Source organism: Prenolepis imparis, unplaced genomic scaffold (genome assembly GCF_030444845.1).
Source record: "Prenolepis imparis isolate NDT839.2.m4 unplaced genomic scaffold, iyPreImpa1.0 SCAF_14, whole genome shotgun sequence".
Classification (NCBI taxonomy): domain Eukaryota; kingdom Metazoa; phylum Arthropoda; class Insecta; order Hymenoptera; family Formicidae; genus Prenolepis; species Prenolepis imparis.
This window is the reverse complement of record NW_028141172.1, coordinates 10,087,482-10,101,102: the sequence shown is the minus strand read 5'-3', so window position 1 is coordinate 10,101,102 and position 13,621 is coordinate 10,087,482. Positions and strand designations below refer to the sequence as shown.

Below are 13,621 nucleotides of genomic sequence, written 5' to 3'. Positions count from 1 at the left end.
TTTATATCTTGTAGACTAATATTATTTGTTGTTTTTAGGTTTTCTTCATTGTTTTCGTAGGTTTCAAAAACTGGATTTCTGCTGAGACAGTCCGCTTCTGTATTTGTCTTTCCTGGGTTGTATTTTATTACAAAGTTGTATTGTGATAAATAATGAGTCATATCTCCCAGTTCATCATCAGTTCTATTTTTAACATTTAAGTTTTCTAGTGGTTTGTGATCTGTGTATACAGTGAAGAAATTTCCGATTAACCAATGTTGCCAGAACTTCAGACTTTCTTTAATAGCTAAGCATTCTAAAAATATAGCTTTTTTCTTTTTTTGTGATTCGTTTAGTTTTTTTGAAAAGTAAGCTACTGGTTTCTGTTCTCCGTTTAATTGGGTCTGTTTTAAAACCGCTCCCAAACCATTTATGCTGGCGTCTGTGTAGATTAAGATTGGTAATTTTGGATCAAAAATTGCAAGAACTGGTTTTGAACATAAATACCCTTTAATTTCCTGAAATGCACTCTGGCATTCTTCTGACCAATAAAATTTTGTATTTTTCCGGAGTAGATTGTGTAGAGGATCAAGTATTGTTGTAACATTTGGAATATATTTACTATGAAAATTAATTTTTCCTAGAAATTGTCTTATTTGTTTTCTACTTTGTGGAGTTGGAAAATCCTTAATTGATCGTAAGTTATCTTTCAACGGTGTAATCGTATTATCTTTTATTAAGTGTCCTAAGTATTTTACCGAGTTTGATGCAAATCTACACTTTGTGAATTTTAGTCTGAGCCCTTCTTCTTGAATCGCATCTAATAATTTTTTTATATGTTCTATATGTTCAGCGAATGTTCTTGAAAAAATTAGTATATCATCAATGTAGTTTACAGCAAATTTTGCTAAGTTATGTTTCTTTATGATGTTCCTTAAAATTCGTTGGAAGATTGCTGGAGATGTTTTTAGTCCAAAAGGTAGACATGTCCACTGGTAATGGCCCTCTTGTGTCACAAATCCTGTTTTGGTGGAGGTCAGGGATCTCTTCCAAAATATAATCTTCTATAACCATATTTCCACCAGTATCTTTATAAATGCCTAGCACATTTTTATCTAAATTAAACCATACTTTTCGTGTTTGTCCACGCTTTACAAGTGTCTTCTTTACTTTTTTGAAATCTGGTAGACTTGCGAGATGCTGATGATATCTCATCGACTGCAAACAATCTGGTATACTAAAGCTTACGTTTTCTTCATTAGTGATTGATTTAATTGCAATCACGTTATTTTTCGGATCATCGGCCGCGACAACCTCCAACTCGAACCTTAATCTTTCCATTGCCGTATTATCTGTTTAGCGCTGCTTTTCACAAACGTGCTAATTGTCGATTTATAATATGTTGATGGTTCTTTCGGAAAGCAAAACACCCGTGGATTCGTCTAAAATATAGAGACTTTTCTTTTATTAAATTATAAAATTGTTATACTAACATGTGTTATACTAACCAAAATATTATACTAACATGTGTTATACTAACCTAAAATATAGAGAATCGACAATTAAATGTTCGTGCTTCCCTAAATTCTCTCGTCGCACAGTTTGCGATGGAGGTGGAGGATTTCACTTAATTAATCTTTGACGATTGTTTTAATGCAAATTGTTGTACCTTTAATTTATAACTCTAATAACTCCAATCGAGGATTGGAGTATTCTAGTATTCTAGCCCTCTCTATCTGCTCCTTCTCCCCTTCTCTCTCTCATTAAGTGGTGCCATCCAGTGGGGCCCTTTCTCATGTATCCGGCACTTATCGACACTTAGACAGCTTTCATATATATATATATATATTATATATATATATGTGTGTGTGTATGTATGTATGTATCAAAATAGTGAAAAATTAACAGAACACTTCATTAATATTAATAATTATTATTCTTAAAAATAGCAATAGAAACACAAACATAATACAGTCATATTTTAATATTTCGTTCTAATAAAGTTTAACTTTGTGCTATATTATACATCCATTTATAAACAAAATAAAATTTTCAAGCTTTATACATCTTTTCTCATTGCATCATACTTTTTAGTTTTTTGTATAGTTTTATTTTATTATACAGTATGTAATATTATTATATTACACGTTTTAGTTACTCAAATAAACTGCACAATTACTTGTAATAACATATAATTGTTTTTTAATATAGCAAAAAAACTTCTTACCTGCGTAAAAAGATTGTCCGCGACGGTATGATTCTTTGTCAAAATCGCGATAGCTGCTTTCACCAGCAAAAACTTTTCAATAAAACGCATAATCTCATCTTAAACATAATAATCTCTTCCTTCGGTGAATGTTGGCGCTCAATTTTCAGTCACCAGTATTGTTTTTCTTTTTATTCGATGGATGATTCAGATTTGATCTAATCGACTCGATACTTCATTATGAGCTCGATGAATTCTTTAGAATCTAGTTTGCGAATCGCGTTACTGTCTTCCAATATTACATTTTAATATATCTTTTTATAATCAATCACAATATATATATCTTAGATCATATGAGGGAATTTTTAGTAAATAGTAATTTTTATAATTCTTTGATGGGAACCAATAACAATACGAAGCAACACATATTCACTTGATTGTATCGAAGATAATAATAAATCTTTTTTCTAATTTCTTTTAATATTTCGTAAAAAGATAATCAATAAAAAGATAATTGGACAATTTATAAGCAATCCAAAAATTATAGAATTTTAGATTTTCTATCACTTTCACCGCTATTCAAGCATAAAAATATTATCCACATTGAGATATTTGTCATTTCTTGTTTCACTAAAAATATAAAAATTATGATTACTTTTTTTATGCATATTGTATACTGTATACTATGCATGTTTTTAGAATCCACTATTTGTGCATATTGATGTGCGATGTTTATATGACAGTATATTATTTGAATCAAATAAAGCGCAACATTGTCTTTTCTCGTGACAATCGCAATCGTAACTGACTCCGCAGACTAGACCGATCTGATCATGCTTTATTTGCTGCACTCTGTTTATGATTCATTTCTCTCTGCTTGATCGATGATACTCAGTGTTTCTTCCAACAGTTACTTATTCCAACAGTTTTCACGAATAATTATATTCTATATATATATATATATATATATATATATATATCCTATATGAGGCTCATTTATAAAGTAGGGTCCGGTTTGAAATAAAAAAAAGATCTTAACATATAAAAATAATTTATTATAATCAAAAACTTCTACAAGCTTACTTTATTGCAATAAATTTTGTGTTCTGCTATCGAACAAGCGAATTCAAACATCGTATTAAAATAATTATTAAAGAGATTAATAGGTTCTTAAATGCAGATCCCATTTGAATACTTTTATGCAATACAATCAATAATTAAGGTATTGGATTTTCGTGCGTCGTTGATACGTTCATTAAATCCGTATAAACGTCTTAAATAGCTGATTTCTGTCCAAAAATATTAATGAAACGGTAATTTGTTAGTTAAATTTTGAAATAATAATATATTAAAAATATTATTAAAGTAAAATATGTTGTAAAATAATAATATATATTCTTTTTCATTTGATCGCTTTTCTACTTAAAAGTTTTGAAAATTGCGAAATTTAATTACGCTTATATTAATGTTTTTGATACAATCGAATATACTACACTCGTTACATTGTACATTGAGTTTAATCGAAGAAAATATACTATATAGTTTTATAGCTTGATTATATAAATCATTATAATCGATCTTGAAATAGTTTTATCAAGTAAGAGAAAACTCAAAATTTATCGAGATGGACATGGAGGAACATCAATTCGATTAGTGGTATTTAAATCATTGTGAAGATTACATGGAACATTGGTCATAGTCGAGAATCGTATGAAAGCCGATCGAGTATAAAAATATCTACAAGAAGAGAAAATTGTTATGTTAAAAACGTTACAAACGTTATGTGTTTTACTAAAACTGTTAATGCTAACGAAAATGACCATAACGTTTTCGTCAGGAAATCTAGGGATTCTGAAGGATCTTTGAAGCTTCGGTCCAAGAAGTTACGAAGAAAAGTATTCTCGTGAACTCTAATTAATATACTTTACGCAAATAAAGGTTTTTTTCATGAAGAAAATTGAATGTTATATATTGCAGATAATACGCTATTTGTGTAATTATATAAAACTGTATAATACGTAAAACAAAAGAAAGATTTAATTTTAAAAAAATGTATATAATGTAATTAATTTTACGTCACACATTGAAAAATCAATGTTATGTAATCAAATTAAAACTTAAAATTAAATTCAATTCCGACGATATATTAAAATTTCTAAACAATATGTATTATTATAATATAATTGTTAGATTTAAAAAAAAAATTTTTTTTAATTAATGATTTCGTTAATTTCATTTTTTTTTTACTTAATAAGTTTGTGACACATTTACATAAATTGTTTGTAATTTCTAAAACATTTTTATTTCTCTAGATATGTTTAAATTTACTAATTTTTATTTAAAACTTGGGTAAATTATTTTTTATTTAACGAAATTTATATAGAAAATAAGAAAATTTGAGTTAAAATAATTCGCATGCTCAACGGCTACTAAACATCGAAGTGAAAGATTGGTGCAACTGAACTTCGAATTGGGGACAATTAATCAATCTATGAATAATATGCGCAATAAGCTGTCACGTTTGCTATATGTGAGAATTTATATACACTATTTATAACTTAATGTATATATGTTATATATGTATGTACATATTTTTATCAAACATAAATCAAAAGTTTATAGCATTGTGCTCTCCAGAAAATTCGTTTGCATTAAAAAATATTTCATAAGATATTTTTAAATACAGGAATTTATAAAATTTTTATGATCATGAAGAAAATGATAATAAAAATATATATAAATTAAGAAATATTTTTATCGGCTCTCAGTATATAATAAATGTGATTTTTAAATCCGGCTCTATTGGCCGGAAAAATCACATTTATTATATACTGAGAGCCAATAAAAATATTTCTTAATTCATATTTGCGTCTCGGCCTATTTCATGGCGCTATTTACTAACATCCATTATAAGGCAAATGAAAAATATAGGATCGAAAGGGTCTGAATAGCTTAGTGGTAAGAGCAGTCGCCCGGAAAGCGAAAGACGCGGGTTCAATTCCCGCTTCAGCGACTTTTCGGACCAATATTTTTCTCGCCTATTCTCCCGTTGTAAGTTCGAGGATTGTCAATTGATGGAACTTAGTAATCTCAAACCAAGAGATACAGTTCGGGAAAATTAGAATTAATTTTCGTGCATGGCTCTACTGGCCGGATTTAAAAATCACATATTTTAAAAATATATATATCACACACATATATATATATATATAACACATATATATATATATCACACATATATATATGTTAAAATATAAACATTATTGAAATTTTAGTGATAACAAACGCACTCATGAAAAAGAAAGTCAAGTTAAGATAGAGTTACTTATTAGAAGAAATTAATTTATTAATTGGAAACTAATATAAAAACTGAATTATGAAACAAAATTCCTTCAACAATCGAAGAAAGACAAACTCCCATGATTTATTTACTAAGAGAAATAGTTCTTACTTAGAGAAAAAATAGAGAAAAAAATTTCTTACTTGTTTAAAGTTTTAAATAAACATGCAATGCCATAATGAGATAAGTTGGAATCGTCATTCAAGAAATCATTTGATCCTTCTCTCAGATAACATCTATGCAACTAGCGAATTTACGGAGTACCGAATTCTCTACCACTTTCTAATAAAGCATTGACTTGGCCTAATTAAAAAGCGTTTGTCATTTTTGTGCTATGATACTGAATTAATATGATAATAAATAAAACTTCAATCTCTAAAATGATATCCTTTTTATTTATCATTCGGTAAATTCTTTAAAGCTAATTTACGAATAGCAAGTTAAATCTTTCTCTTACGTATTAAAATTTTCCTTTGTGACAGATCAGGCTGCATCTGCATTCGAGCAGTTAAACAACTTCTAAAAATATATAGTTTATTATGCATCTTTGAAAAATAAATATAAATTATGAAATGACAATGAGCAATTCATATACATATATATATATATATATATATATATATATATATATATATATAAACGTATAATATGAACAGTATAATTTCAAATATCTCATTGATGTAATACTCGTTTCTTCTTAAAATACACATATACAAACAATTAATTAATTGCCGGCTATATAATATTCATTGATGCGTCGGATTCAATATTGCGTCTTCTGTGTGGCTTCTTAAAGCTATAATATTGTTCAGACAAAATTTAAAGTTTGGTCTGTCTTTTGCTGCACTCCAGCAACGCTGCATTAGTTGGTATAACAAGGATGGATAGTTGAGAGGCATCTGCAACCTGTCTCCCGTGCGTACATAATCCATCACTTCGAGATTAGTTCTGGTAGAGTAAGGTTGCTCACCTAACGATGTAATCTTCCAGTACTCCAAATGACCAAACATCGCTATAAGAAGTAAATATTCCGTCCACTAAGGATTCCGGTGCCATCCAACGAACAGGAAGCAAATCTTCTCCTTCCTAAAATATAATTTCAATCAAGTTAAATCTTCTATTCTAATTATCAATTTTTTAAATAAGTATTCTTAAGCAAAAAACGTTTACTAATATTTTGAATTATACATGATATACATAAATGAATATTGGAGAAATATATATGAAAATATATACATAGTTTTCATTTTTCTTAAATTCAATTTGACTTAAAGATATACAATAATATTATAAAGACGCAACAATAGAAAAATACTTCCAAATAGTTTTATCTTTTTTAATTAATTATATCTACCTTGCGGTAATAGTCATCCCTGTAAATATCTCTGGCAAGTCTGAAATCACCGATTTTGACGATACGATTCTCGCGATCTCTGGCAAACACTAAGCAATTTCGGCACGTGAGATCTCTATGCACAAAGCGCAGCTCTTCCAAATAACAGCAGCCTTGAGCAGCATCTTCGCAAATGGCGAGCAAGTCGTGTAGACGCAAAGCGTGTAAATTAGAAGGTTATAATATTCGACAATCTATCAAATATTGTTGCAGATCACTTTCCATTAATTCCAACACGAGTAATGGAGAATCCTCGTCTAAGCAGACAGCTAATAATCTTAACACATGTTCGTGTCTAAAGTGATTCATAAGCCTAGCCTCTTGCAAGAATTTCTTTTTTTTTTCCTCGGAGGCATTCTTTCCTAACATTTTTATGGCAACGGATGTTTCTGATCCCGGTTCTTCTAAATCCTTGACATTCCCTTGAAACACCTGCGAAATAATGAAAATTAATGTAACTTTTATTAAAAAAGAAAAGATAAGTTAAATTCGTATAACATTATACATATATATTTTGTTTTATCTTAAATAATTCAAAAAAAAAGAATAAAGTGCATATGTATGTCTCATAAAAATTATTGTATTACCATCTCTTTTAAAAAGTTGATTTATATAACTTTTACTGTAACTTTCACTGTAACTTTTATTGTAAGAAATGTGTATTTCTCATTTCTATATCTAAACATTAATGTTTTAAGCTTAAAATATGACTTTACGACAATTTTTTACCGTTCCAAATGCGCCGCTGCCAAGGAGTTGCGTTAGTGTGATTTGCTCACGTTTGATTTTAGTCAGCATAAATTTATTTAAATTATATTGCAACGCAGAACTGTATAGCGTATTGAGCTCAATGTTTCCGATAGGTACCTCATGTAGAACCGTAAGCAAAACTTGCTCGTTACCTTCTTTGCGTTGTCGGTATACTATTATAAAGTTATAATATATTTGAATAATATTATGCATTGCAAATTTTAAATATTGCTCTTTTAACAAGTAAGTTAACTTTTTTTTAGAAAATCTCTCTACTTACTACATTAATCATAATTTGTAATTTAAAAAATGTGTATCCAATATACTTACAACAATAAATAAAGTAACAGATGCAGATTACAATAACGATAGCAGCAAGGCTTAACATCAATGTTAGATTATATTGCGTAGCTCGAATTATCGAATCATCACCTTTGTTACATATAAATATAGTTTTAATTTTTTGGTCTTATTTGAATATTTCTACTTATAATTTTATCATTAAAAATAATTAATTCTTAAAATTTAGTAATACATTTATATGTCTGATAAATAAACAGATCATAAAATATCTACATATTATCATATTTGCTTACCAAGTGTTTGAAAAATAAATCTTTCATCAGATGGCCATGTAAAGTTCTCGTACTCAGGATATGTCAGTATCAAACGAAACTCGTATGAAGTTGCCGGTAGCAAGTTTTCTATATAATACATTACTGTCTCATCATTATTCTTCTCAAAACTATCTGCGATTTGCCACTTTTGCATCACATCATTTTTATATTCCAGTACGTAATGGATCGTCAAATTAACGCTAGGAATCCACGAAATATTCATATTGTTTATGCTAACTCCGCTCAAAGATATATTGTTCGGTTCCGAGTACGTGTACACGGTTTTGACCGAACTGTCATTATAGAGATCGATGTAGCTGGCTGGATACACTCGTACATACACAAAGTATTTCTGATTTAGCAGCAATGATTGAATTATTGTAAAAAATTTGTTGTCAACTTTATTATTAATAAATGGCTTTTTTATCGGTTGCGTGCTATTCCCCGAGTTAACTGTTTCCCTATATACTCTATAAGTTACTGTCTCACAATTCAGTTTCGTAGGTAGCATCCAATAAACTGCCGCTGTAGTTGGCGTCAGAACCTGAACCGTTACATTTTCCGGTGCATTGGGCTTGCTCACGTTAGTTTTCAATATTACTACCGAGCTGAATTGCAGGTCCGTCGATAATTGATCAGAGTAAAAATTGCTCACAGCTAGCTTCAGCTTGTATTTTGTAAACGGTGTTAAATTCTGAATTTCATAATGCCGCTCGTATGTCTGCATATAGAATTCATCGACCTTGTTATTAAGGTTATTATTCAAACAGCTTACGTAGATGATATATTTAGGAGTTGGTATGTTGTTTTTGCATTTGTGTTTGCGAATCGATTCTGTCGTATTAAATTTCAAAGCAATACTGTTCGCTGTTATTTTTATTATTTTAATATTATAAATTTTTTCATCAGGTATAAGGCATTCCTTCCGAGGATATGGTTGTAAGGAGGATGATTTACCAAACGATATTATGGGATTAAAGTAATCCGTACTTTTCATTATTTGGACGTGTTTAGATGCGTTTTTTTCACTGTCGAAAAGTGCATACTTCTTTTTTAAAATATAAAGATAAAAATCTGATGTATTTACATAAGATCCCCTTACATAAATGTTCGTTTTATCAATAAGAAAATATGGCGCAAATTTTGTGCCAATTTCAGCGATTGAAATTGAATTACATTTATTTATTTTAATGTTCGCCACAAATAATTCGTGTTTATCTAGCCAGTATATTAGCTGATTCTCTGTATTTATGAGGTCAAGCTTTGCATTATAATCAAATAGTAAATATATTTTGGATGAACAGAAGGTCATATCGGTTTTTAGAAAAGATTGCACATATTTTCCGTCAAGATTCGATTTCATTATTACATACTGTACATATGACTGTGTATATAACTTTTCTGTCCAATATAAAAATCTGGAAAATATATATATTATTCTATATGTGTATTACATATATAAAAACACAATTATAAAACATATATAAAAATATAATTATAAAACATAATTTTAAACGTGAAGTTAAATAAATTATAAACTTAAGTTCTTACAATTTTATATTAATAATTTTATGATTTTTTATATCATTATTACAAGATCATAGTATATTACTGCAAAATTAGAAAATAATATTAATTCTTAACTGAAAGACACAAAAGTGTTTATTTTTTCAAGTGAATAAAAGTTAACGTACCCCACAGACGGTTGTACAGTAAAATAAAAATAATTTTCTCTGCTCAAAATTTTATCATATTTGATTATGCCATTTTGCCACATTGTTAAGTCCAGCTTTGTAATGTATATCGTTGAGTCGTCATATTCTAACCAATATAGATTTCTTCCTATCCAATCGATGCAGAGATTGTATGAATTTTTTTTAAACTAGTTATTTTTGTAATATTATTTTTATTCATATCCCCTATCATTAACTCTCGTATATACTTATGCCCATTAATAATCGATTGGATCCAATAAATTTTATGTTCTGCTACAGAGTAAGCCACTTCTATTGCATTAACATTGCTATTAAGGGTAAAGAGATTGACGTAGATTCTTGAATCCAGATTCTATATTGCAATAGTATTATTCACTGTAATCAATAATTGAGGTATCGGATTTTCGTGCGTCGTTGATACGTTCATTAAATCCGTATAAGGACCAGCACCAGCTTTAGTATGCGCTCGTACTCGATAATAGTACGTTGTATTAGGTTTTAGATTATGTTCTGTGCATTCCATTGTAGTTAAAATAGATTTGTCGTCAAAGATTTGAATCTTTTTTAGGTTCTCGATGAACCAACATTGCACTGTATATCCTTGTATCGCTTTGTTTGCTAATTCAGGTTGGTTCCATCTGTAAGACAAATTTTTGCCTTTTCATATTTAATAATTTTTTATCAGAATTAATATTTTTATTGTATATGTCTATGTTAAATTTTAGAGAAAAAAAGGATATAGACTGAAAACTTAGATTCATAACCTGAATGTCACAGAAATGTAGATTTTTCCATTTAGAAATCCATTGAACTCAACGAATGCTCTTGGCTCGCTCGGAATTTTCCCTAGAGATTTTGAGGTGGTACATATTAATATGTTTAAGTTGATTATTTTGATAAATAAAAAAATAATAATAATAATTTAACGTGCAATGAAAATAAAAAAAAAATAAAAAAATAAACATATATTACAAAATTAACATAGCAAGTTTTTAAAATAATTAAATAACATAAAACCCTTGTGTATTTGTATGTATGTGTTTCAAGACTTATGTTAGAAAAGTAATTGCTAAGTTATAATTAAATAAACTTCCAATAAAGTGCCAAACACTTTTCTAAAATTTCCTATTATTCACAAATCAGAGGTACATTATTTGCGACTGATTTAAAACAAACAAGAATAATAATGAAATTGATGGTGTTATCTAAATTTTGCTTTATTTTACATACAGTGTGTATATTTTACATACAGTGTGTACATTTTTTCTCTCTTTTCGACAGAATGAATTTTATATTATCCTTGTTATTAGAAAATTGTTTGATAATATTTTTAATTTAATTTTTACTCTTACTTGAATTTACATTATACTTACAACTTGTAAATTTTTTGTAAATTTTTTATTAACGTTCTATACATTTATTGCATCTTACCAATAGATTCTGGGTTCATGGACATATTTGCAAATGTAGCTTCATCGACTTCATCGACTTTATTTTCTATAGTTACGCTATCAGAATAATTCTGATCCGGCTGGAGATTTTGTAAAATGAGATGATTGTTGTTTTCGGTCTCTGAAATATCCTTAATAAAATATAACATATAACAAAAATTAGTAATGCAGCTAAGCCAGAAATTCCACGGTATTTTTAAGGATAAATAAAGTAGTATATATAGAAATATATATGAACAAGATTACCATAAATAATAACATACGAGGGTGGTTTGAAAAGTCCGTGCAAAAATGAAAACTACTTAATTTTTCGGGATAAACTTTCTTTATTTTTCAACGTAGTCTCCTTTTAGGCTTATACACTTCGTCCAACGCTGCTCCAGTTTGTTGATCCCTTCCAAATAATAAGATTGGTCCAACTCTGCAAAATAGGCATTCGTTTCCGCAATCACCTCTTCGTTTGAATAAAATCTCTTTCCCCCCAGCCATTTCTTCATATTGGGGAACAAGTAGTAGTCCGAGGGAGCCAAATCTGGAGAATAGGGGGGATGCGGAACGAGTTGGAACCTTAATTCCATCAATTTTGCGGCTACAACTACAGATGAGTGAGCTGGTGCGTTGTCGTGATGGAAAAGGACTTTTTTGTGGGCCAATCGTGGACGTTTTTCTTGCAGCTCGGTTTTCAAACGGTCCAATAGCGATGAATAATATGCACCTGTAATAGTTTTGCCCTTTTCCAAATAGTCGATGAGGATTATTCCTTGCGAATCCCAAAAGACAGTCGCCATAACTTTCCCGGACGAAAGAACGGTCTTCGCCTTCTTTGGTGCAGACTCCCCGCTGGCAACCCATTGTTTGGACTGTTCCTTGGTCTCAGGCGTGTAGTGGTGTATCCATGTTTCGTCCACAGTGACGAAACGACGCTTAAAGTCCTGTGGATTCCGCTGAAACAGCTGCAAACCGTCCTTGGAACACCTCACACGATTTCGTTTGTTGTCAACTGTGAGCAATCGCGGCGGATCCCCATCTTGCGGATAGCTTTTTCATGCCCAAATGTTGATGCAAAATATTATGTACCCGTTCACTCGAGATCCCCACAGCACTAGCACCTTCACTCTTCTATCATCCATCATCATATCATGGATTTTATCAATGATTTCTGGAGTAGTGACCTCAATAGGGCGTCCAGAACGTTCAGCGTCACTTGTGCTCATACGGTCACTCCGAAAATTTTGAAACCACTTATAAACTGTTCTAATCGAAGGTGCAGATTCACCATAATGTTTATCAAGCTTCTCCTTAGTCTTCTGAGGCGATTTGCCTTTCATAAAGTAATGTTTATCAACACACGAAATTCTCTTTCATCCATTTTTTGGAAATCACTCGACTTTCTCGATTCAAACGACCGCGAAACACAGAGAAATAGACCGATCTGGCTGAAACTTGGTGTGTGTTCTTCCAAGAGATGCTACTAACTAAAAATAACCCCGATACGCACCAGTGGTGCCATCTCTCTGACTTTGCACGGACTTTTCAAACCACCCTCGTATATATCGAAATAACTAAAAGGAGCATAACATTTTTTGTTTTGTATTAATATTTTTATTTATAATTCCATTCCTCATTTATAATGTGTTAAATATTATGTAATTTCATTTCTAAAATATTTATTCTTATTATTCAACATATTTTCTTGCGAAATATCAAACATAATTCTTATATTAAAAAAAACTCACGCAGTGTTTAATACTTTAGTTCGTTCTTTTATATCTTTAGCGTTTGCGTTTAATGTTCATTATTTTTGTAGTTTATTATATTGTATACAGTCCACCTCTCTGAGTTATATTCGCTATTATAATGGTCGGCGGTGTGGTTTAAACGCCCTCTACTGCATATTATGTTAATTCGTTTCCAAAATTCAGTTTACGTATCGAAAACTAGAGGGCATCTTTTTCTCCTCTCGGCCCTCACACACTTCCGTTAGGTTAGGTTAGGTTAGGCATGTACCATTGCATGTAACACGTAGAGACAATCGCTCTCGTAAAAATAATTCAAAACAATAAAAAGTGGACTCTCGCCATCAAGTGCAAGAGTAATTACAACATCCCATTTGGAACATGGTCCTTCGAGCCGGATACGTATCGGATAAGCATCGAGAAAGAGCATCACG

General features: G+C 30.2%; 1 protein-coding gene and 1 non-coding gene across 2 annotated transcripts; one reads left to right on the top strand and one right to left on the bottom strand.

Annotated features, from left to right (window-relative positions):
- The first annotated feature begins 5,126 nt into the window (after positions 1-5,126).
- On the top strand, positions 5,127-5,200 carry Trnas-gga (transfer RNA serine (anticodon GGA)). Its single transcript has one exon. It is a non-coding gene; the product is annotated as a tRNA-Ser (tRNA).
- A 4,808-nt stretch (positions 5,201-10,008) lies between these two features.
- On the bottom strand, positions 10,009-11,450 carry LOC145945124 (ephrin type-A receptor 8-like). The gene is made up of 3 exons (XM_083053952.1): positions 11,432-11,450; positions 10,765-10,846; positions 10,009-10,638 (listed from the first exon to the last, which is right to left on the bottom strand). Exons 1-3 carry the CDS (start codon positions 11,448-11,450, stop codon positions 10,353-10,355), a joined length of 387 nt encoding a protein of 128 aa, XP_082910078.1. The 3' UTR covers positions 10,009-10,352.
- Positions 11,451-13,621: the final 2,171 nt, after the last annotated feature.

Excerpts from the sequence above, each read along its gene's own strand:
- LOC145945124 (XM_083053952.1), bottom strand. Across the intron at positions 10,639-10,764 it reads TACATTTCTGTGACATTCAG|ATGGAACCAACCTGAATTAG; the intron begins GTTATGAATCTA and ends TTTGTCTTACAG.